Consider the following 27,074-nt stretch of genomic DNA (forward strand, 5'->3'; position numbering starts at 1 on the left):
CCACCTCCGACACATATATCCTCTTGGTCAATCTTTCCTCACTCATTCTCTCCATGTGCCCAAACCATTTCAAAACACCCTCTTCTGCTCTCTCAACCACGCTCTTTTTATTTCCACACATCTCTCTTACCCTTACGTTACTTACTCGATCAAACCACCTCACACCACACATTGTCCTCAAACATCTCATTTCCAGCACATCCATCCTCCTGCGCACAACTCTATCCATAGCCCACGCCTCGCAACCATACAACATTGTTGGAACCACTATTCCTTCAAACATACCCATTTTTGCTTTCCGAGATAATGTTCTCGACTTCCACACATTCTTCAAGGCTCCCAGGATTTTCGCCCCCTCCCCCACCCTATGATCCACTTCCGCTTCCATGGTTCCATCCGCTGCCCAATCCACTCCCAGATATCTAAAACACTTTACTTCCTCCAGTTTTTCTCCATTCAAACTTATCTCCCAATTGACTTGACCCTCAACCCTACTGTACCTAATAACCTTGCTCTCCTTCACATTTACTTTTAACTTTCTTCTTTCACACACTTTACCAAACTCAGTCACCAGCTTCTGCAGTTTCTCACATGAATCAGCCACCAGCACTGTATCATCAGCGAACAACAACTGACTCACTTCCCAAGCTCTCTCATCCCCAACAGACTTCATACTTGCCCCTCTTTCCAAAACTCTTGCATTCACCTCCCTAACAATATATATATATATATATCAAAAAGCCACGGTAACATCACACAGCCCTGCCTCACGCCCACATGTATCCCAGAACTTTCACTCAACTGTCCATCCATTCTAACACACACATCTGCTCTTCTATAGAAGGCTTTTACATCATTCAACAATTATCTTTGACAAAGAGAGATAAAGGATGATCACCAATATCTTTTTATGTTTTGCAACACTGTGATGCCAGCAACTGCCAAAAGATATCCAATTCCTGAAGGTACAACTAACAAACACAACAGCAAAAACCTCTTTGCACAGAACTTAAAAACTTTGTTAGGCTTACCTCCACCAATAACAACAAAATTTGAAGGATTATCAGGATCTCGTTTTGTCAGCACCTTAGTTCGTTTGTCTGCAGCCAACATTGCCTTGCTGGCACTCACCTTCACCTCCCCATTTACAATCTTAATGCCATACTTTGGTATGCTGTCAAGGCCAGGGAAGTCTTCAATATCACCTGAGGGTAGAAAAGTCCTACTTTTATTGCTTCACAAAAGCTAATGCAGTCTAAGAGAAACACAAGACTAAGGTAAAGGATAAAATCCTATCAAGTACAAAGTTTAACTGATCAGTTTCTACTACTGATGTGATAGTCAAAATCATCATCTCAGATTCAATTATCAATATCTTTCTCTATCACTTCCTCTTTTTCAATAAAGCACCGTAGTGATAAAACAATCAGAGGGCACAGCATGAAATTAAGCAAGAAGCTTGCTACAAAGATGTAGTTAAGTCTTCTTAAAGTATAAAAGAGGTAGGTTTTTTTTTTTTTTTTTTTTTTTTTTTTTTTTTTTTTTTTTTTTTTTTTATACTTTGTTGCTGTCTCCCGCGTTTGCGAGGTAGCGCAAGGAAACAGACGAAAGAAATGGCCCAACCCCCCCCATACACATGTACATACACACGTCCACACACGCAAATATACATACCTACACAGCTTTCCATGGTTTACCCCAGACGCTTCACATGCCTTGATTCAATCCACTGACAGCACGTCAACCCCTGTATACCACATCGCTCCAATTCACTCTATTCCTTGCCCTCCTTTCACCCTCCTGCATGTTCAGGCCCCGATCACACAAAATCCTTTTCACTCCATCTTTCCACCTCCAATTTGGTCTCCCTCTTCTCCTCGTTCCCTCCACCTCCGACACATATATCCTCTTGGTCAATCTTTCCTCACTCATTCTCTCCATGTGCCCAAACCATTTCAAAACACCCTCTTCTGCTCTCTCAACCACGCTCTTTTTATTTCCACACATCTCTCTTACCCTTACGTTACTTACTCGATCAAACCACCTCACACCACACATTGTCCTCAAACATCTCATTTCCAGCACATCCATCCTCCTACGCACAACTCTATCCATAGCCCACGCCTCGCAACCATACAACATTGTTGGAACTACTATTCCTTCAAACATACCCATTTTTGCTTTCCGGGATAATGTTCTCGACTTCCACACATTTTTCAAGGCTCCCAAAATTTTCGCCCCCTCCCCCACCCTATGATCCACTTCCGCTTCCATGGTTCCATCCGCTGACAGATCCACTCCCAGATATCTAAAACACTTCACTTCCTCCAGCCTCTCACCATTCAAACTCACCTCCCAATTGACTTGACCCTCAACCCTACTGTACCTAATAACCTTGCTCTTATTGACATTTACTCTTAACTTTCTTCTTCCACACACTTTACCAAACTCCGTCACCAGCTTCTGCAGTTTCTCACATGAATCCGCCACCAGCGCTGTATCATCAGCGAACAACAACTGACTCACTTCCCAAGCTCTCTCATCCCCAACAGACTTCATACTTGCCCCTCTTTCCAAAACTCTTGCATTTACCTCCCTAACAACCCCATCCATAAACAAATTAAACAACCATGGAGACATCACACACCCCTGCCGCAAACCTACATTCACTGAGAACCAATCACTTTCCTCTCTTCCTACACGTACACATGCCTTACATCCTCGATAAAAACTTTTCACTGCTTCTAACAACTTGCCTCCCACACCATATATTCTTAATACCTTCCACAGAGCATCTCTATCAACTCTATCATATGCCTTCTCCAGATCCATAAATGCTACATACAAATCCATTTGCTTTTCTAAGTATTTCTCACATACATTCTTCAAAGCAAACACCTGATCCACCTGGAATAAAATGACTGAAGACATGGTGGATTCAAAGAGTATAAAATATATCTAAGATGTTGCATGAAAGAAAATGTTTGAGAGATGGGACATCGTGAGAGTAAAACTCCCTCCCCTTACAGTACAAATGGGTAAATAATGAAAATGGAATCTATTAAGCAAAACTTGCCCAACCCTTTGAGAGCAAGAAAGGAAATATTGTATAATCACTCTGCATCTGAAAAACCAAATCAATCTGTGGAAGGAAAAATATACAAGAATAGTTTCTACATATACAAGGTGCTGAGAACCAAGTATGAGTGATGATGTTTCTAAACTACAAGTTTCAACAGTGTAAAGATGACCTGAATTATACAGGCAAATAATGCAACCAGTTCACATGAGGAAAGTACAAGAGGCTGAATAAAATCTGAATACTAACCAGAAAAGTAAAAATGAAATAAAGAGAGGAAGGCTTTGCTGTCCTCTGACAATGGCCTGTTAATGGTTAGGCACTATAAGGTGTTCTTCAAGAAAAAAGGAAAAATGTGTTTGGCAGAACAGCAGAATCCTATGCAAACTGGTGTGAATAAACATTATGGTCTTCTATACAAAATCATACCCTTGTACCAAAAACATCAAATAATAAAAATTACATATGAATCATTACTGACCATGCAACAATTCAGATTAAAGGATATGTGAACAAAGTGATAATACAAGTGTAGATACAAATCAAAACCAAATAAATATTCGGTTTCATAAAATGTACTTTTATAAGTACAGTATTCAGCATTACTAAAATATACTTTATCATTAATGGTAAAATACTGTCATTTAGGTATTACAAAAGAATAGCTAAGATGTCTTACATAATTCTGATAGGAATGGATTTGTTATTCTGTATACATGTCATGATCAAATGCAGATTAATGTTGAAAAACTTATTTTCACATAAATAAAATCCACATCTATTCACCTATCTACCTACATCTCTGATGCCCATTCAGGAACTCCCTCAACCAAGTGGCCATGGGAGAAGTCTCCAAAACTGATGAACTCCAATGCTACTTCTTAGCTTTTAGTGCCTACCCTATACAGGCCACTGGCTGAGGGCAACTGTAACTACTATAATCAAAAATCAAAATAAATAATAATGAACCAAAAGGCCAAAGAACATAATCAAAATAATGCTTTAGAAGCACCAGCCCCCTGTAAACTACTTACAAGGTCTGTCACCAGAGGCCATGTCCTTGGACATGAATGCCCATGGGGAATCTCAATTCAAGTTATAAACTGTCAGCTGGCTTGACCTGTCATGACTGAAGTACTCACTGGCTGCTTCTATCAACTTAAGGGTTATGTACAACCGGGTTGGCTGCATACTGTCTGCCTATGCCAGGTATCACAACTTCATCAACAGATGACAAATCAACGATTTTAATTCGTATATCATCAAGGAAATAAAGCACGTTTACTGTACTATCAAATCAAACTAAACTATTCACACAACATTAGCAAGTACATCAGTTTACTTTTCCCTCTCTTTTTATTAAGGATACATGAGCCCCTAGATTTTTTTTTTTTTTTTTTACTTTTTCAGTTTCCTGCAGTAGCAAGGTAGTGTCAGGTACAAGTGAAGAAAAGGCCTCATTCATTCACATCCATTCTCAAGCTGTCATGTGTAATGTGTACATCACACCTTTCAAACATAAATGTACAGGAAAGCATAAAAAAAGTAAAAACATTCTGCATGTCACAACCTGCTCTCCATCCTTCCATGTATTTTGTGTAACCTGAGATACTCTGTCTATATTCTGTGGAGAACATTCCAGTAACTCAGAATATTTGGTAAAATGGAAGGAGCTCAACATTGTGGGTTTCATGAATGAGAGGGATGTGAATGGTATCTGCAAATGTGTGCATTCTGATATATACATATGACAGCTGTGATTTAAATCAATCTAAATCGCTGACCCCTGTTCTATCATAAAAACTCCCTCAAGGGCGTGGCCATGACAGTATAGTCACCATAACTAATGAACTCTAGTGCCGCTTCTTAGCCTTTAGTGCCTAACACTAACACCTATCTACATTTAAGGACACTTTGTTGGACTAAATCATATACAAAAAGAATTATTTAGGTGCTACATAAACATCTCACTTACCTGTGGTTACATTGAAACAAGCACCATGCCATGGACAACGCACTCTCCCATTACACAATGCACCTTTTTCTAATGGTGCTCCATAATGTGAGCACTTGCTACCTATCGCTGAAAGGTGACCTTTATGATGAACAACCAGTACTTTGCCACCCTCCATCTCAAATGCTTTCATCCTGTAAAAATAATTCAATTGTCTATTACTGCAATTGTATGAATCAAGTTTACATTTGAAATATACCAAGAAAGTTCAAATTTCATACTCAAAAGGATGAAAAGCTTAAGAACTGATGACATGACCAACTTGGCCCAGTGCATGATAATGTGGTCTCAATTCTGTTACTATAATGAACAAAACTACCATAAGGGTCTACCAAGATTAAGATTTCGAGTGTCTTACATGATTAAGATTACAAGTGCCTTACTGAGGGAATTGCAGCTCAATTTTTCCTTTCATTTCACCTGTAACCAAATATCTACCACTGTTGAAAAGCAGTTTAAAAGAATGAGAAATGGTAACAAGTAAAGAGGGAACCAAGGCTGGTAAATGAAATAAAGTGGAAAGCTTTCGAAGTAAAAGCAAATGTGCAATTATAACTATCAGGAGGTTTCAGTCACCTACTCAGAGCAAGAAGGATGATGGCACTATAAATGTGAGATGAATATTACATAGGTCTATCTGCATTAGCAATAACATATAAAAAATTTCATATCCAAGGCACAGTAACCTAATTTCAGTCTACTCTAATACATACCCATACACTAACAACAGTGATACATATTTGACGTATGCGCCATCTAATTTAATCTCTCTTCTTTTCATCTACGTGTGTACTTAGGTATCCCTTTACTTGAATCCCAACTCTCTCCTACAATACATCAAGAATGCTAGTACAGAACAAACCAGATCTTGATCTCTTTCTTCTTATACTAAACTTTAAATTCATCAAGTTTCATAATAAAGTTCCATAACTTCCCAACATTATCTCATTTATCAATACCTATCATATGCACTCTACATACACTTTTCAAAAATCAGTACTAAATTCCTCACTGCAAACTTGAGGTGTTTACATGAAATAAACAAAAAAATCTCATCTCTGCCTTATTCCAAGTTTAACCTTCAAGCAGTAACAACTCACTGTTGACCTTTACACATAAGGTTAGATCTACATTTAGTTTAATGAGAGTGACATCCAGGTAAAATGGATCTTCAGTCATACTTCTGACAACTGTAGCTGGGATGATAGAGAGACAGCATAAATCTGTAAAGAGAATTCATTAGATTCTCACCCATCCTTTGGCAACTCCTCCTCACGACAGATCACTGCTTCCACCAAGTCCTCTCCACTGCTGGTTTTGCTCTCAGTGCTCATCTTTCGATCTGTGTATACAAAAAATGCTTAAATTACCTAAAAGTAATAGGATCTACAAATGTAGAAATAGCTATCTTTAAATGGCAATGATATAGCATTCATCACTTCTGAACTTTTTCATCAGTGTGTGATGTCTCCATGGTTGTTAAATTTGTTTATGGATGGGGTTGTTAGGGAGGTGAATGCAAGAGTTTTGGAAAGAGGGGCAAGTATGAAGTCTGTTGTGGATGAGAGAGCTTGGGAAGTGAGTCAGTTGTTGTTCGCTGATGATACAGCACTGGTGGCTGATTCATGTGAGAAACTGCAGAAACTGGTGACTAAGTTTGGTAAAGTGTGTGAAAGAAGAAAGTTAAGAGTAAATGTGAATAAGAGCAAGGTTATTAGGTACAGTAGGGTTGAGGGTCAAGTCAATTGGGAGGTAAGTTTGAATGGAGAAAAACTGGAGGAAGTAAAGTGTTTTAGATATCTGGGAGTGCATCTGGCAGCGGATGGAACCATGGAAGCGGAAGTAGATCATAGGGTGGGGGAGGGGGCGAAAATCCTGGGAGCCTTGAAGAATGTGTGGAAGTCGAGAACATTATCTCGGAAAGCAAAAATGGGTATGTTTGAAGGAATAGTGGTTCCAACAATGTTGTATGGTTGCGAGGCGTGGGCTATGGATAGAGTTGTGCGCAGGAGGGTGGATGTGCTGGAAATGAGATGTTTGAGGACAATGTGTGGTGTGAGGTGGTTTGATCGAGTAAGTAACGTAAGGGTAAGAGAGAGGTGTGGAAATATAAAGAGCGTGGTTGAGAGAGCAGAAGAGGGTGTTTTGAAATGGTTTGGGCACATGGAGAGAATGAGTGAGGAAAGATTGACCAAGAGGATATATGTGTCGGAGGTGGAGGGAACGAGGAGAAGTGGGAGACCAAATTGGAGGTGGAAAGATGGAGTGAAAAAGATTTTGTGTGATTGGGGCCTGAACATGCAGGAGGGTGAAAGGAGGGCAAGGAATAGAGTGAATTGGATCGATGTGGTATACCGGGGTTGACGTGCTGTCAGTGGATTGAATCGGCATGTGAAGCGTCTGGGGTAAACCATGGAAAGCTGTGTAGGTATGTATATTTGCGTGTGTGGACGTGTATGTATATACATGTGTATGGGGGTGGGTTGGGCCATTTCTTTCGTCTGTTTCCTTGCGCTACCTCGCAAACGCGGCAGACAGCGGAAAAAAAAAAAAAAAAAAATTCATAAACTATCGATTTAGACCTACATTTCAGCATTAGGCATTCCTTATTTAGTAATTTCACTGTCCAGTATAAAGATTGAAAACAACAATCTTTAGTGTTTTTTAAAATGTTGTGCTGGCACTTTAATGCATTACAGAAGTCAGAATGGAGTGCTTTGCCATACAAAGTGTCGTTTCTGATTTGTCAAGCGAGGCATGAAATTTTTGAACATGTATCTTTTCCTTTTTCATTTTCAAAATTACTAGCTGCTACTCAGCAGAGCTGCAACTGTTGGTACTTAGGCACTATAGTAACCGTTAAGGTTAATCCTTTTTCCACAGGCCATATACAAAAGGGTACAGGTGTCCGCCACATAATAATGTGGTCATGTTCCTGAAGATCTGTCATTCTTGGGGAATGTCACTGCACAAGCAATAAAAACCCAAGTAGAAAGCAGGGCTATGTTCCAAACCTAAAATTTCATCCATATTATTCTGATGTGTGGACTCAACCTGAAACAGCTAACTATAAATATACCATTCTCTACTGTGATGTAATTTAGACTATTTGATTCATGAACTGCTGCCAATTCTGAGGTACATCAGACAGAATCAAATGACATTGAAAATCCTGGTGAAGTGAAGAAGGCAAGAGGCACTAGTGAAGTAGGAGTGAAGGTTACTGGAAAAAAAGTGGTGCTTTATTTGATGAATGGTTACTATATCATCACAGCAGCATTCTACATCTCGACAGAAAAGCTTTGTAAACCAGTCGGTAAAAAATGTGAGTTACCTAAACCTTGTGGTTATAGCACCAAATTATGGTAGACTAAACTTTACACAGCCTTTCAAAGTCCTAGGATTCTCTAAATAAAACATTAGCAAAGGTTTCATCTTAAACCTGCCCTCAGCATTCCCTCCTAGTAGAAGTGTAAAGTGATCTTCGGATGCATTGAACCATGCAACATATCTTTCTTCCTTGCTAATGAATGTCCTTGCTGCAATTCTCTTAAAAAAATAGCTAGTCTCATCTACATTAGTCACACGGATGCTATGAAAAGATGCTATGAAAAACATAATAGAGCATGAACCACCCTCAACTTGCACCAAAACTCTCTTCCTGACTACTCTCATCAACTTCAGTTAATATCTTCATATGAAGTCATAGCCCTCCTCTTAATCAACTGAAATGATGAAGGCTTGCTCTTTTGATTCTGGTTTTCCATCCAAACACTCACTAAATTTTCCATCCTTACCATCAAATCACTCCTTGTAGAGGCAGAAAATAAACTAGAACCTACTTCATCCTTATTCTTATGAAAAGTGGCCTCAGTAGAGTAAGCAAGACCCATGGATTTGGTTCTGGCCAAAAGTTTCTGCCTCTCATCAAATCGCCTGAGTACCTTGCAAGTTAAGAAGAGCGATAACTTTGTAGTACTCCCCTGTGCTTTGCAACCTGACTTATTACTTGAATACACAAAGGAATGAATACAGTTACAGTACTCTAGAAGGTTTTACAAACCACAAATGAGTGAAAGCAATATTGAACAACGTGTACAAAAAGAAACTTACTTCTACTTACAAGTGATAGTAGCTTCCATTCAGTGGGATATATGTTGAATATAATTCTCCCTTGCTATCAAAATGAAATATATGATGATAAAAAACCTTCAAATACCCGTTCTAATCATTCCCTTATTAAAGAAAAATAATACAAGGTAATTTATACAGTGCATCAAGAATACAATTTAAAACTGTAATGCCTGTGCATGTGTGATAGGAATATCATTTTGCTTTATCATCATAAAATGCATAATGACAAAAAATTCTTATTTGCCTGTTCACTAGATTTTCTCTATTTATGGAGGTGTACCAGAATAGCATTCTTTTCCTTTGATAATACAATATAGTACCAGTAAACAAAGAAGGTAGTTTAAACCTGCTTCATTATCATGTATTTCATAATGACAGCAGGAGAAATATTTTCGTCTCATACTCCACTGGCAGGGAGTTATCATCGCTTGCTCAGAGTAGCATGTCCCTCTCTGTACAGAGCAATCAAAGTAGCTTTCACTGTTTGTAGCTTATCAAGCCTTTTTCAGTATTGCAAGTGCATTCATTCCATTGTGTATTCAAACAACATGTCAGGTTACTAAACACAGGGAGATCTCTCCCTTTACAGGATGTCTTTTAGAGGATCTGTATATATACTTATACTTGTTGAGATGCACTTTAAGCAAGCAGAAATAACAAGAAATACAAGTGCAATAAGAGGCAAGGTGGATGGCTCATATGCATTTTTGCCAACTCATATTTGTAAATGTCACTAGATTCATCATTAAAATAGCTAAAAATGTTGCTAAGAATATGAAAGTGCACATATACTGGACCACAAGTTCAATCACATTCACATCTATTACTCAATGTAAGAACCACTAGCACAAGCAATAATCTTAATGATGATAAAATCAGAATATCCAATAATGATCTTGAGAATACAGCATCCAATGGCATTTGTTATGTAATATTTCTATCCCTTGGTGATACTGTGGAAGACCTCAGCTGACTGTGTTAATCTCTTATCTACTGCAGGAGACTTAGGATGACTGACTTTACTAAATTCTGATCACATGTTACAGCAAAAACAGTTTACAAAATACTTTATCATAAACACAAACACAGGGAATGAGTTAAACTTAGAATCAAGAAACTAACTAATCTTAACAGTTGTAATATTCTACACAATGGATGGAAATTTTCTAAGACTATGAACAGTGTTTTACTCTCATGGATTCATTATTGCCACAGTAATGAGTGATTTCAGACTGTGGCATTTTAAATTTTCTCTCTTAATACCAATCTTTCAATATCAAATAAATCGTCAGTCATAGAGCTATGAGAGAAGAAAAACTTTGTTAACATGTTAATAAAAGATGTAAAATACCAATAAAAAATAAATGATAACCTGCCTTATCAAACACTTCAGGCATGGTGGGTTCTGTTATTAGTAAAACTTCATTATCAAAACAAGCACACCACTTTGAGTGATTGATTCAGATGTCTATGGAGATACATGGATTTGACTGTCAGAAACATATCTCATCTGCAGTAATTCATGCCCTAAATTTATGTGGACATCTGAACTCACCCAACATATCTGCAAAACTTGAATTCATTCAGATTCATACATTGTGAGGCATGGCAAGGTTCAGTGGAATGCATATATAATAAAGGAAAAAAAAGAATTTTTTTGACTTGGGCAAGTTTTTTTGTATCACGGCTTCCTTTGTGTTAGAAAATGACATACACCATATAAAATGAATGAAACTCTATAGAATCCAAATGTTATCTTTTTATCAACCATCTGAAGAAGTCACTTTTCTAGTGTCCCTGTATGATGCAAGGGGACATTAGAAAATGACGGGATGACATAGATATTCCTCCTACTCATTCACTATTGACTAGATCTGAACGAAAATGTTATGAATGTATTACTTACACTCTCAACCATATGTTTTTTTTTTTTTTTATCTCATTATTCCCCTCTACTTCTAAGCCCTGCCAACTTTACAAAAATTTGAAGTTACAGTTACTACACTAAAAATTAGCATACCCTATACACACTGTACACAGTATTCTATCGTTTTCCCACCACATGCCTGTCTTCTTCAACTTTACCCAGACAAGAAAAAAAAATTCTTTTCTAAACTTTCACCCCATGTGCCCATCACCTATAATTTAATCTGGGCGAGAAAAAAAATCCTCTCAACTTTCAAATGATGATTGTGAGTTTATTATATTATACTTTGTCGCTGTCTCCCGCGTTTGCGAGGTAGCGCAAGGAAACAGACGAAAGAAATGGCCCAACCCCCCCCCCATACACATGTATATACATACGTCCACACACGCAAATATACATACCTACACAGCTTTCCATGGTTTACCCCAGACACTTCACATGCCTTGATTCAATCCACTGACAGCACGTCAACCCCGGTATACCACATCGATCCAATTCACTCTATTCCTTGCCCTCCTTTCACCCTCCTGCATGTTCAGGCCCCGATCACACAAAATCTTTTTCACTCCATCTTTCCACCTCCAATTTGGTCTCCCTCTTCTCCTCGTTCCCTCCACCTCCGACACATATATCCTCTTGATCAATCTTTCCTCACTCATTCTCTCCATGTGCCCAAACCACTTCAAAACACCCTCTTCTGCTCTCTCAACCACGCTCTTTTTATTTCCACACATCTCTCTTACCCTTACGTTACTCACTCGATCAAACCACCTCACACCACACATTGTCCTCAAACATCTCATTTCCAGCACATCCATCCCTCCTGCGCACAACTCTATCCATAGCCCACGCCTCGCAACCATACAACATTGTTGGAACCACTATTCCTTCAAACATACCCATTTTTGCTTTCCAAGATAATGTTCTCGACTTCCACACATTCTTCAAGGCCCCCAGAATTTTCGCCCCCTCCCCCACCCTATGATCCACTTCCGCTTCCATGGTTCCATCCGCTGCCAGATCCACTCCCAGATATCTAAAACACTTCACTTCCTCCAGTTTTTCTCCATTCAAACACCTCCCAATTGACTTGACCCTCAGCCCTACTGTACCTAATAACCTTGCTCTTATTCACATTTAGTCTTAACTTTCTTCTTCCACACACTTTACCAAACTCAGTCACCAGCTTCTGCAGTTTCTCACATGAATCAGCCACCAGCGCTGTATCATCAGCGAACAACAACTGACTCACTTCCCAAGCTCTCTCATCCCCAACAGACTTCATACTTGCCCCTCTTTCCAAAACTCTTGCATTTACCTCCCTAACAACCCCATCCATAAACAAATTAAACAACCATGGAGACATCACACACCCCTGCCACAAACCTACATTCACTGAGAACCAATCACTTTCCTCTCTTCCTACACGTACACATGCCTTACATCCTCGATAAAAACTTTTCACTGCTTCTAACAACTTTCCTCCCACACCATATATTCTTAATACCTTCCACAGAGCATCTCTATCAACTCTATCATATGCCTTCTCCAGATCCATAAATGCTACATACAAATCCATTTGTTTTTCTAAGTATTTCTCACATACATTCTTCAAAGCAAACACCTGATCCACACATCCTCTACCACTTCTGAAACCACACTGCTCTTCCCCAATCTGATGCTCTGTACATGCCTTCACCCTCTCAATCAATACCCTCCCATATAATTTAGCAGGAATACTCAACAAACTTATACCTCTGTTTTTTGTGAGTTTAATGACTGAATAATACATTAATAAATTTCCCTTTACAGAATAGATTAATCCAAAAGGAAGTAAATGACAACCATATTTCATCAATGTAAAGGAAAAAAATGACTGCCATATTTCATCAATGTCTGTGACAGGAGTGAAAGCAATGCATGAGCTGCCACACCCCCCACCAGACGGTAACCTGTTGCTGACCTTCTGCAGCGCTGCCGTCAGAATCTCGGTCGATGCCGCTCCGGCAAGAGACCGTGGAGCCCATTTTCCGCACGTGACAGGACTGGGTCCAGCAAGGGACACGGCTGCTACACACTGCTGTAAGACGGTGTTGAGCCTTGCTGCAAATGTGACGGCTGGCTGCGCCCCGTCCGACTGCAGCAACCAACACCCTCGCAGCGCCAGTGAGGAATGTCATAGCAATAATTACCTACGTGGAGTGAAAGTTCGAATTCTTGTTCCTCTGGCTCAGTCAAGTGTTACCCGTATGATGCCTCACAGTTTGTGGAGTTCCGGCACATTCCTCACTACAAAAAGATTCTAAATATTTCATATTGGATCTATATAATATACCTCATCTTCTCCGGAGGGTTAAAATATTTTTTCCATCTTATTTCCTTGATTCCTCTTTCGCTTTTACTATAAGAATACCAATCAATCATTTTGCAAATCAGCGTCATGGGGGTTACATGACGTCTCGACTCATTCATTCTCTTGAAACATTTATATCGTATCTAATATTAAAGTTCTTAAATGTTTATAAGACTAGCTTATTTGAAGTGTAAAGTAATATATAACGCACCACAAATACAACTAAGTTGATATTAGGTTGAACTAAGTACGCCTATTATGCAGAAGGGATCAAAGAGTTTTGAAAATTAAATTATAACCTCGTATCGTAAAATGTGTATAATCAAAAGTCCGGCAAAGAGGAACTAAAATAAGATGAAAACTTCGACAAAACATATCACAATCTATTATAGAGATGTAAAATGAAGTTCTAAGTAACAATATTCACCTCACAGATGCACAAAATGCGTAAAAATAATAGCATTAGAATTTGCATTAGCGAGATTGACTGGCTGATTTGAGTTTTAGGCACACTGAGACACACTCAGCTGTTCAGCATAATTCTCACATCACACACCCTCATTGCATGTATGTGAGAGGGTTGCATATGTCACTCATAAATAGCGGTTGGCACAAACGCAGTAAGACATCATAAATATTACATCTAACCACACACATTCCAACAGAATATTTACAACTCCATGATGACAGACCTTAGAGATGGTAGTCTCAGCATAATGTTATCGACTTTATCACCATTAAATAAATAAAAGTAAACTATTCATTCTAAACCTTTACTAGTTTTAATCATGATGGTAAATATAAGAACTGTGTTGGATGTAATACTTTCATGACCAACCACTTTCCCCAGACGCTCATAGAAAACGAACTAGGTGAAGCGTACTCTACTGTAATTCATGGAATAAACTCCTAGTTATCTTTATTTCTTGATTAATTTGGAAGCCAATTTACGAGTTAGGCAGGAGAGTTCAGTTGACAAGAGGAGTTATATGCTTTTACATCTTTTGAAATGAAATATACTTTCAACTAAAATGCATCTTTCTTTTTTATTACTCCGCCTTAAGTACACCGTGTTTTGCAAAAACAATTCACACACACACGGGCGGAATTTTGAGAACTACTTAAGAATCCGACAACAAAGGAGACAATATCTACGTTGTATAAGACAGTTACGTCCATACAAGTCAAAAGTCTTGCAGTAAAGAGAATTCCTGGTCTGGTCAACATTTATGCACGACCACCTGTCAATTTTTTAAGAACGTATTTAAACGACACTACTAAACGTAGATGCTGTTGAAAAAGATTTTACACACATTCTAAGAAATGTAAATAGTCAAGGTCTTCTCTCGCTTTCTGCATTTGGCAGATGATGGCCCACAGACCATGGTTTCAAGAAACTGCATTTGGAGCGCAGCGAGAGCCCGACCATGATCAGCTGTCGTGTTTCTCCTCCCGACAAAAAGCTAAGCTCTTCGTTGGGTTTTATTTGATTTCTTCCACTAACGCACAACACACTTTCCTTCAACATCCGAAATAAACACCTAGTACAGTAACTAATGAAACCTCTGGTCATGCATAAAGTGTTATCTAACTTCTATCTATTCTCTTTATATCTCGAAAGCCTTTTCGCTGCGGAACTCCATCAAGTGGGTGGCCACAGCAGCGTTTTCATAAATCTAATCCTGTCCTTATATGCCTCCTTCGCATATACCACTCCACGCATTCTTCCTCCCCAATTTCTTTCCTTCCAATGCTCTTCCACTCTCCTACCGCATGTCACATGAGGTCCTCCACTCACACCAACCCCTTTAACTATACTATCATACACTCTCCTTCTCAATTTCCACGTCTCGCATTCTTTCCACATGCCCAAACCACCACCACAAAGTATTACGTTTCACCCACGCCACAAATGCATTCCCTTTGCATTTTCCGCTATGCCAAACCTCTGATGCACCCCTCATTACTTTTTTTCATTCCATCTAGTCATGCCACATGCTCCACTCAAACAAATTCCTTTCACAGCCTGGATTCTTGACCCCTGTGACTCATTCTATGTTCAAGTTCCGGATGCATAGGTCAGGGATGGGAGGACTGTGCCGTCACTTGATCCTTTCTTCACTTCTATAATCACACGTCTCCCCTACATTATTCTACTATGGGGCCTAATGACTCTTCTACCCTATACTGCTCTCTCCCATGTCTCTCCTTCCATATCACCAAACTTACCCATTAGAGTTCCTAAATACTTAAATTCTGTCACCTCTTTTAAGTCTTTCTCTCTCTCCCCCAATATCTATAACACAGTTTAGTACATTTTCTTTTCTCACTCGACAGCTTTTTGCAAAAATCTACATTTCCAACGTCTTTTTACATATACCATTACTTGACTTTTAAACTCGCATTTCACTTCAATCGCCTACAGTTACACGCATCAAAAAAACACATTTACAACCTTCTACAACTCCTCACTCAGCAACCAAACTCTGACCAAAACCTCCTCTCGTAAGTACAAGGCATTTGGTCTAGTTCCGTATCAACGTTGCAACTCAGATAACCAAGGGGAAGGGTGGGTGGGGGGGGGGGGAGACTTATCATTTACGATGTCATACATGTGCCCATATAGTAGCTGTTCTACTCTGTATTCTACTAGGAGTATATCAACAGTACTAAATATATCGAAAACAATATGAGTTCTGGGAGGAGCGGTTTAAGCGTCTATCTTATAACTGTACTTAACCTGGACTCTACCCTTGATTTGCTTAGGGTCTACTACAATAAATCATGAACACAAGCACAGTCGAAATGACACTGGATCAAAGCCGATTCAAAAAGTTATTTGGCTTGTCCAGACAGAATTCTAATGAGGATGGTTCTCCAGAAGCGATACTGACTCAGCTAACGTTAGTTCCGCCTTCATTAGTTTCCTATGACTTCGATTCAATTCAGTCAGTCTTCAGGAAGCTCCTATATCAGCACCATATTAAATAAAATGATGCAAGCACATCATGGGAAGGTACGGTAATCACATTTATCACACCCTCCTGATGTGTGCACACATCGATCTCCCTCCTCAGTGTCGGCCGGCCCCCTGGCAACACTAATCGTGCGCGCACTAGGATTATCCCCGAACGAAAATATTTTGTCAAAGTGTCACACTACCCATTACAACCCTATTTTTGACGGCTATTATCAGTAAAGCTGGCATTTCTAACGTTTCATTATTATTATTATTATTATTATTATCATTATTATTATTAGTAATAGTAGTACTATCCCCGGGGATAGGGGAGAAAGAATACTTTCCACGTATTCCCTGCGTATCGTAGAAGGCGACTAAAAGGGGAGGGAGGGGGGGGCTGGAAATCCTCCCTCTCATCATTCTTTTTTAATTTTCTAAAAGAAAGAACAGAGAAGGGGGCCAGGTGAGGATTTCCCTCAGGGGCCCAGTTCTCTGTTCTTGGCGCTACCTCGCTAACGCGGGAAATGGCAAATAGTTTGAAAGAAAGAAGAAGTAGTAGTAGTACTATTACCATTACTGAGATCACTAATCTTCGTATCTTACGATAATCTGCCATAAACATGAAACTGCTCCTGACCCTCTAATAACACTCAGTAACTTCGGCCTTAATTACGCATTTCCCAATTAAAATGTCTATAACCTTTACCTCCGAACACAAAGCTATCAAACTGGATATCATAATCAAGCAATCTCTTCTTTGGCTCATCTTATATATTCATTTATTCATTTATTATACTTTGTCGCTGTCTCCCGCGTTAGCGAAGTAGCGCAAGGAAACAGACGAAAGCATGGCCCAACCCACCCACATACACATGTATATACATAAGCGCCCACACACGCAATATATATATATATATATATATATAATATATATATATAAATATATATATATATAAATATATATATATATATATATATATATATATATATATATATATATATATATATATATATATTATATTCAAGGATTTGCTACAAGCGCTGCGAAACCCCTCCCCCATCACAGTTCTCCTGGGCCTCTCCAGATGGCTTACAGCAACTTTAGTTCGCGTCAGCATATCCAGGTGGCGACACAGCGCCGACCATCACACGAGTCAAGCGCAACACTCCCAAGTCTCCTGTGCAGAACCGACGCCCAGCAGACGTAGGCCACTACGGACTCGGCCTTGCCCCTGGACCAGAACACATGCTCTCAGATATGGACAGACTTCAGCCACGGAGGGAACTATCGGCATCGTCTCTTTCAGCCGCAGCACCATGTGTGTGGGTCTTTGGGACCACAGCATTCCCAACCTCCTGGAGCAGCACCGCAGGCCTCCAGGATACGCCTCCTACCTCCAGTATAAGACTCACAGGAACCCCCGGCAACACCTCATTTCTCTTGGAATATCTTCATGGACCTTGGCGAACCCTCATCCCTTCTGCAGCCACACCATAGGACCCAGCAACACTTCATTTCTTCTACAGCAATAACACAGGACCTCGGGAACGCATCCTCTCACGGGCAGATTCAGGTGTGTGTGTGTGTGTGTGGAGGGGGGGAGTCCGGGTGGTAGGGAAACCCTCTACCCTTTAGTCGCCGTTTTTATAGTTTCCTGAATTTTTCAGAAATACAATTGTGGTGTACACAATGTAAAACACACATGTGGTGTACACTGCGAGTGAATCAATAAGCGAGGAAGTGGGCAATGGAATCATTATACAGTGGGTCACTGGTTGGCAACAACATACACGAACACACCAAAAGCCGACTCAACCACTGAAAACCACCACAAGAAAAATGCAGCAATACCCCCCCCGGATCACCACCTCTGAGAACTAAGGACCACAGGTTTAACATTGATGGCACCAGTCGCGACCAAGCAATATTCTCTCTATTGCCATCCCACACCAAAAAGTTACGAATGTGATGAGGAAGGAGAAGGCTTCAGAAGAACTGAAATATAGTTCTCATTATCGTGCTAAAAGGAATGCATCGTACACTAGGAGATAACGTTCAGTCATTCGATCTAAAAGATATATCAAATTATCACAATGTCTACACCGTATGATTTCCAAAACTAAACATCCTTCCTTCACATGAACATGCGTAATACCAATTTACCAATCTATGGGAATAAGTAATCCAAAAAGATTGTAACACAAATTACTTAAATAATTTCTTGTACTAAAGTCCACCAGACACTCTATCTTAAAACTGTTTTAATTTGTTTTAGAAATAACCATTGGACCAGCCAGGCATACTTGTGGAGATGCCTTGAGGAATTGTGCTTGTCTGAGCACAATTCCTACACATGAAAATACTGTTGACGACGAGTGGAAGTTGCCCATAAGGGGAAGGTTTGGGGTTGTAAGGTCCTTCTTCATTGGTTTGAGAAGGCTCGAAAACTTTCTGCGATCAACTGTGACGGAAGAAAGACTATCCAGTTTGGCATAAATGCACCTACCTCCACCACAGCGTTCAGATCTTTACGGACAAAGTCCGTCGCATTCATTCAAAAACATCAGCGTACAATGTTGCACGGCTCTTTACTGGAGTTATTTTGACAGAAATTAAGCAGATATATCTTATGTAGTATTGGCAAAGGGCACGAAAGAAAAATGAACCTGATACGATTATATTCAAACAATCTTACCTCCCGCTCCTTTCCAAAATCCTGTACCCGTACCCCTGTGCGGCAGCACCAAATGACCCTATCAACAACAACGCCTCAACCTCAGCTGCTGCACAACGGAACGGAGGCAGCGCCTTGAGCCCCGTGTATCCAAAACCCCCCCGACCTCACCACTCTTCTTACTCCTACATCGGCAACAGCTCCTAAGCTGCACATCTTGGTCGTATTTCTGTTCGCTTGTCTAAGTCATCGCACTTCTTAAAAACAGACAGTGTAAACTTTATGAGGGAATTCCTAGCGATCCAAGGGCAATACTGTTGACAACAAGTCAGCGAGAGAGTTAGTCAAGCGAGTCTTCAAAGTTAACGGACAAGACATGCGTCCCCAAAATATAGTTCACAAGCCATAACTAGTTAAGAGGTAACTGTGAACACACCGTGTCAGCCAGCCACGAGAAGTTAACAACACTCCACACCCTCGCTCTGCAGCCCGTCTGTCAAAGCCATAACTAGTTAAGAGGCAAGTGAACACACCGTGTCAGCCAGCCACAAGTTGACAACACTCCATCCTCGCTCTGCAGCCCGTCTGTCAAATACCATTGCTGCTTAACACTTACGAAGTCTGGGTTGTCTTTACAATTTTCATCCACGGAAAATAACGCCGGTTGTATAAAATCCCTATCACCCGCCACTTGTAAACGCTCCATAACTGAATTTATCGTAAGGGGGATAATAAAAAATAGTATTCTAAACTGTAATTCCACTGAAAATAAAAATGCTACGAATTAAGTTATGCGAAAATCTGCCTGAAAATTGGGTAGGGTATAGGAGGGTTGTATGGGGGGGGTGGGAAGGGAAGTAAGGTTAGTCAGGCGTCCCTGGACGGGTAGCGACCCAATCAGTTAAATCAAGCGGGAGCACGTAGTGTCCGCCCGCCTCCCTCCGCCATGTTCCTTCTATCCTATAACTCGACACTACCGATGCGTCCATTCTTCACATTACTTTCCTACATCCTTATTTGTTCCATTTCATTACTCCGTACATTTATCTCTGGATATCTCTCAACGTTCATCGTTCGCTATCTTTATATCACGTCCCACTCTCCTCCTATGTCCAAGTCTTTCGCTTGTTAACCACCACATTCTGACTGGCTTCAAGTCCATCCATTTTACTCCATTACTGTTTCATTCCCACTGAATTACAATTGTCTACCTATATTCCTTATCTCTCTTTCCTTATTTCCACCCACTCTAACATTCTCGTATTTTTTTTTTTCTCCGTAAATATTCCATGCTTTAAGTTAACCTCTATTTCAATGAAGAGTATTCATTCTACCTTTACTCTAGATTTCCGCTTTATTTCAATTTTATTGTTATTTCTATGTTTCCGTCCTTCACTCACTTCTTTATTCAATTAACCACAGAATTTCTCCCCTAAAATACCCCCAGCTGAATTTCACCTTTCAGTTTTGCTAGTTTCCTCCCAGTCTCGCTTCCTTGTCGCTCCCCTACAGTTGTGTTGGTACTTCAGAATCTGGGCAAGGCTTTAAGAACACCAGACTTGACCTTGAAGGCCGTTTGTAGACCACCAAAGGACACCATTTTTTCCCGAACAACGCCGAGTAACTAAACTGATATATAAATTTTATGATACGCAGGTTGCCAGACTTGAGAGCACCCGACCTCCAATCGGGTAGTCACTTGTTTACCAAATAGCGTCTTATCTACGTCTCTTCGTTGTATATCAAATGGCTCATATTCTGACTTGTATCTCCCCTGATGTGATTATTACACGAAAGTGCACTTGGGAACTTAACGCGATTCATTTCCTTGTGGATAAAAAAGGAATATATATATATATATATATATATATATATATATATATATATATATATATATATATATATTGGAAAGATTCACAATTTTGCACGTGATCAAGTATATTCCTACGGGTCCACGGGGAAAATGAAACACAAGTTCCCAAGTGCACTTTGGTCTTGGACAATCGCATGTTTACCAAATGACGTCCTGGCTACGTTTCTTCGTTGTATATCAACTGACTGTTATATTTCTTTCTTGTGTCTCCCTTGATGATGTGATTATTACACGAAAGTGCACTTGGGAACTTATCGTGTTTCATTTTCCCCGTGGACTCAGGAATATATATATATATATATATATATATATATATATATATATATATATATATATATATATATATATATATATATATATAACCACTTCAGGGAAGATGGACTCCCACAAGTTGCCATAGGTGACAAACATTCCAAAAAAGAGTGACACCTCCCAAAATCAGGATTTTAAAAAAGTACCAAAACGCATGCTAGTGATTATCATAACACGGGTCTGTGACCACTGAAACAATCAATGAAGTCACCCAATACACAAACCGGAAAATTTGAACTGACAGAAGAAACAAATGTAATTCACATACTAGGTATGATACTGAATAATTACCAAATGAAATCTGTTATCAAATACGTAAGACGAACGTAAAAATAAGACAAGTTTTGCCATGAAAGCTGAAAATATGTGAAGAACTTACGACTGTAAATTACGTTAAGAATAAACCCATTTATACATTAACGTAGAGAAAAAAAATAACAGGATAATGGTGTAAACCATCAGACAACACTGTGGTCGACAGTCAGTGTGTCCAGTGGTGATGCACGCACTGCGCACACAGGTAATACATACATACACGATCACGATTTTCTCATTAATGCTGACGACCCCCTGGGATATGTTACAGCCTCGACTTTTGATATCTTTTTCGGGTGACTCTCTCTCTCTCTCTCTCTCTCTCTCTCTCTCTCTCTCTCTCTCTCTCTCTCTCTCTCTCTCTCTCTCTCTCTCTCTCCCATCAACACCAGTCCGTGCCAACTCAATATCCCGATGGCATCAGATTTCACACGCCTCTCCTACCTACCTACCCAACTACTTACCTACCCACCTACCTACCTACGTACTCTCTCTCCCTGCCGACGGCTTTGCTCTCACCATCACAAATTCAGCCGCCATACAATTGCCCAAACTCTGACCCCGTGAGGTATACAATTCATTACATATGAGTTTCTGCATATAATTTCACGAAAAAAGGAGTCTTTTGGAACATATCTGCCGTGCACACGTGGACCAAATAAGATCACATCTTGCAATCAACACAATCACGTGAACTTGCTGAAAATATATTGGAATAATTTCTTCAACATCGTTCCGTTCCCTTTTCCATAACACGCAATTCCTTCCCATGAAGTTCGTCTTAGCATAAGAATACAACGTTCCTGTCTTGGCATTTAAAAGATGTATATACAGCGGCGACACTTTAAGCTAAAGCTTCAGCTGCGACCCAGCTCTCATTTTCAATCGCTTTCGCCCACACTTATCGTTTTTTATCCCTGATATCCTAATTTTGTCACTACTTACTTTCGTATTCACTGTCCTCAGGAAACTGAGTTCATTACTCCTACTCTGTCTGAAGTAATTACTCCGCTTGGTGCCTCACTTCCTGTCACCATTACTGTTCGCACCACACATAAACATTACCATTGATCTTTTATTTACCTTTGTGTGTGTGTGTGTGTGTGTGTGTGTGTATGATCATCTGTGCGCTACGGGAAAAATTTTACGCTTGTGTTGTCCCTCTATCTTGAATATAAGTTACATGTCTCTACTCGTGTGTATACCCGCATACACACCCCAGCCTAAGCTAGGCACCCAATTACCGTGGGGAGGATAACCAGTTGGGTTGGTCGTGGGCCGACTGCTCCGCCCAAGATTCGAACTCGGGCAGACCCATGCACGAATCATGGTCAGAGACACCTAACACTACAACATAGAGTGCGTGTGTATGTGATTCCTTTACTGTGTGGCATAAGGAGCTTTACCCTTAAGGGCCCTTTTCCCATCTGTCAGACTACACAGAAACCTTTATGTGCTATCCTCATTTACATTTCAACACGTTGCTTATTCAATTTCTCCTCTAATCTATAAAAAAAAAAAAAAATATTTATATTCTTCCTACAAACTTTTGGATTATTCACCCAGTGTTATGTCCTCTACTTAATCTATGACTGCAATATCGAAAAACCTAACCTAACCCCTTAAGCATACCAGAAAGGCGAAGGATACAGTCATCTCCTACACTTCTCTCTTCCACTGTAGATGAGTACATGGCCTTAGTCTAAGATCCCCACTGTAAGCCACTGTAATTCCTGCACGAAATTTGTTCCCTCCTCCGGACTTTTCATGGCTTTTGTATTTCTACGTTTAAGCTCTCGGTGACCAGAGAACCCCATGCTGGTTCCGGACGGTAGGAACAGTTTGCTGAATGGCGAGTTATCTATGCAATGGAAAGCGAGTCTGGTGTTATTCGCCAGTAGAAAGCCTGTCTCCTCCACAATCTCCCTGAGAGGCGTGGCGACAAGTTAGGTACAATGTCGATACCCAGGTCCCTCTCTGACACTAATTCTTACAGCTTTATTTCCTCTGTGCTTGCATGTGTGTGATAGAGCATGAGCGTGCGCGTTACCCATGCACTATATAACAATTTTTCGAAAAACACCTTTTAAGCAATATATATATATATATATATATATATATATATATATATATATATATATATATATATATATACATACATACATATATATATATATATATATATATATATATATATATATATATATATATATATATAATATATATAAATGAAATCTACGCAGGCCTCTACATAATATTTTCCCCCCCAGTAAATACGAATTGTATGATGCTCTCAATAAGCGTCAGGTGGAGAGACACACACGAACTGTAATTACAAAAGTTTGTCGTACCTCGGGAGTTCATCAGGGGACCGCGCACCGCCTCTGTCTTCCACACGTCCTCAGGAACGCACGAGTTCGCCCGCCCCTCCCCCCCTAGCCGCGCCCAACGTCGTAAGCAAACAAAACGCTGCTCCCGCCGGCAGGAAACGAGGCGGCTGAATGCCGGGTGGACCAAAATTCAGGCCGGCCCTCGCGACAGCAATCCATTTTATTTTTTTGTATTGATTATTCATCTATCCATTATACCTCGGCATGTATGCCTGTATTTTATTGAATATTCAACGTGAGTATCAGGGACTTTTACATATAGTTTGAACGTTGTCGAAAAGATAACTAAAAACACATCGACTCACGAACACAAGACTACCTGACTCACAAGCGATTCTCTCCCAGTCTCCTTCAGATCGCTAAGTCGGTCAAGTACACTTTCTGTATCTCTAAAACGCTTAAATCAATTACCTTAAAGCTGAGTGATCGATTATTGATACAACCCTGGCCACACTCACTCTCAGGCGGGACGGATCGGCAAGTGGCTCCATCTTTTCCCTCACATTAAACAATAACTGCACCCGCTCTTTTGTTGATCTCGGCGTCGCCTCTGAGCACCTCCAAAATTCGTCTACCCATTATAAGATTAAGATTCCCTTGGGTTCTGCTTCTGGACCATCCTGTATGCTAATTATACAAGCTCTTATCGGCTTTTCGAGTGATCCTTCAGTTGTAAATATGCACTTTGTTCGTATACATATATATAAACAAAAAAAATTTAACACCGATGTGTCATGTGATGGATGCTAGGCCACAGGAGGGCCGGAGCACTGGGGGCCAGACCTTTCAGCACCATGACAAGTCTCTTCAATATGATTTTTACTCAGTTTGAAAACTTTCGGCAACTTCGAGGTTCAGTGAGTGTCCCCACCACAGTTGTGTGGGTCGGAGAAGTGAGAATATGAATTTAACATCAAAATAAACGCACACCATTCCAAATATATATATATATATATATATATATATATATATATATATATATATATATATATATATATAGTTCATAGGAGATAGGGGAGAAAGAATACTTCCCACGTATTCCCTGCGTGTCGTAGAAGGCGACTAAAAGGGAAGGGAGCGGGGGGGCTGGAAATCCTCCCTCTATTTTTTTTTTTTAATTTTCCAAAGGAAGGAACAGAGAAGGGGGCCGGGTGAGGATGTTTCCTCAGAGGCCCAGTCCTCTGTTCTTAACGCTACCTCGCTGACGCGGGAAATGGCGAATAGTATGAAAGAAAGAAATATAGTTCATGATACTAATAAAGGTAAATCGCAATTCTGGATGGGTTAAGATAATTGTCTTTACACTTCACATGTATTTTTAGATACATGATGCACGACATGTTTCGCGCAAGCAATCCTCCATCTGGTGCAAACAATTTACAGTTTTAAACCCTAACACTAACACATAGGTTAGTACATCCTGTTACTGCCATGTCAATCTACACATTGTGTATACCCTGACATGGCGGTAACATGAATATAACATCTACCATTTCCAAAGTCTTTGAATCCCTCCTCAACTCTCATACTCTTAAGCACCTCGAAAAGCACAGTCTTTTCTCTGATTGCCAGTATGGCTTCTGTTACGCGAGATCCACTGGTGATATTCTTTCCCGTTTTACTAATGTCTGGTCATCTCACCCCTGAAAGTTTTTTGGGGAGTCTTGTGTAGTTGCCCTTGATGTATCCAAAGCTTTTGACGGTGTGACATCAGAGTTTCGCCACTGAGCGCCCATCTTTCGGCTTCTCTCCCTAACTTTGCTCCTTTATAATTAGCTCTCTCCCCGGCTGATCTATCTGTGGTGGTCAATAGATCAACCCCCCCCCCCCCGCACCTTCTCCATCAATAGCAGGTTCTGTCCTGTCCCCTACATCATATCTACTTTTTATTTCAAAGATTTCCTCTCTTCCAAAAATAATACAGTGCACTCATACGCTGACGATTCAACGCTACATTCATCCACCTCCTTCAATTCTGCTCTTTCTTCTCTCACTCGATCTGCATCTCGTCTTGACACAGCTTCCTCAATGAGCTCGGGCAGGATGTCTTAACAGGGCTGACGAAATCAAGTTAAGCTTAATGCCTCCAAAATTCAAGTTTCTACCCATCGCTCTATCAGAATCTCCTCACAACTCTCGTTTCTCTTTTGACGGTTCTGTAACTCCACCTCTTCATTCAATATACATTCTTGCTATTACTGTAACATCCACTCTTTCTTGGAATCTCCAAATTACAGAAGTAACTAGGTCTGCCTCCAAGAAACTGGGTGTCTTGTTCAGATGAAACTAACAAAGACCAACATACACAAACAATATATATACATATATATATATATATATATATATATATATATATATATATTATATATATATATATATAGTAAATGAAAATGGAGAATACAGAAAGAGATTTAAGCTCCTTAAGTGTTGATAAACCTGACTTTTAAAGGTAGAATACCAGAAAAGACGAGGATGAAAAATGGGAGAAAATCCCACAGTTTCAGTCAGAGATAAAGTACTATGAGTCAACCCTCGTATAAGCTGGTCTTCAAACAAACTACGGGAGGCAGCTGTTACGTCACATGACGGAGATTCACGCCTTAACTGAGTCTGTAAAACAGAGAGAGAGAGAGAGAGAGAGAGAGAGAGAGAGAGAGAGAGAGAGAGAGAGAGAGAGAAGAGAGAGAGAGAGAGAGAGAGAGAGAGAAAGAAATCGAACGTCAAGCAAAATGCGTCATGTGATACGTGATGTGATAGTGAGGGTAATACAGATGCGTCATGTGATACGTGATGTGATAGTGATGGTAATACAGATACGTGATGTGATAGTGATGGTAATACAGATACGTGACGTGATAGTGATGGTAATACAGATACGTGATGTGATAGTGAGGGTAATACAGATACGTGATGTGATAGTGAGGGTAATACAGATACGTGATGTGATAGTGAGGGTAATACAGATGCGTCATGTGATACGTGATGTGATAGTGAGGGTAATACAGATACGTGATGTGATAGTGAGGGTAATACAGATGCG

The 27,074-nt window shown here is 40.0% G+C and overlaps 1 protein-coding gene across 4 annotated transcripts in view; it reads right to left on the reverse strand.

The window, feature by feature from the left end:
- The window catches only part of LOC139751534 (apoptosis-inducing factor 3-like), a 64,288-nt gene that overhangs the window by 27,485 nt on the left and 9,729 nt on the right, over window positions 1-27,074 (reverse strand). Inside the window, exons 1-4 of one of the 4 annotated variants that reach the window (XM_071667048.1) lie at window positions 13,347-13,419; window positions 6,345-6,435; window positions 5,055-5,227; window positions 1,032-1,205 (exon numbers count right to left, since the gene is read on the reverse strand). In XM_071667048.1, the coding sequence (XP_071523149.1) occupies window positions 1,032-1,205; window positions 5,055-5,227; window positions 6,345-6,427 (430 nt within the window). In that variant the 5' untranslated portion in view covers window positions 6,428-6,435; window positions 13,347-13,419. Of the gene's footprint in view, window positions 1-1,031; window positions 1,206-5,054; window positions 5,228-6,344; window positions 6,436-13,117; window positions 13,420-27,074 lie in introns of those variants that run through there. The other 3 variants (XM_071667047.1, XM_071667049.1, XM_071667050.1) reach the window with 3 other exon arrangements.

This window comes from Panulirus ornatus, chromosome 11 (assembly GCF_036320965.1).
Source record: "Panulirus ornatus isolate Po-2019 chromosome 11, ASM3632096v1, whole genome shotgun sequence".
In the NCBI taxonomy this organism is placed as follows: domain Eukaryota; kingdom Metazoa; phylum Arthropoda; class Malacostraca; order Decapoda; family Palinuridae; genus Panulirus; species Panulirus ornatus.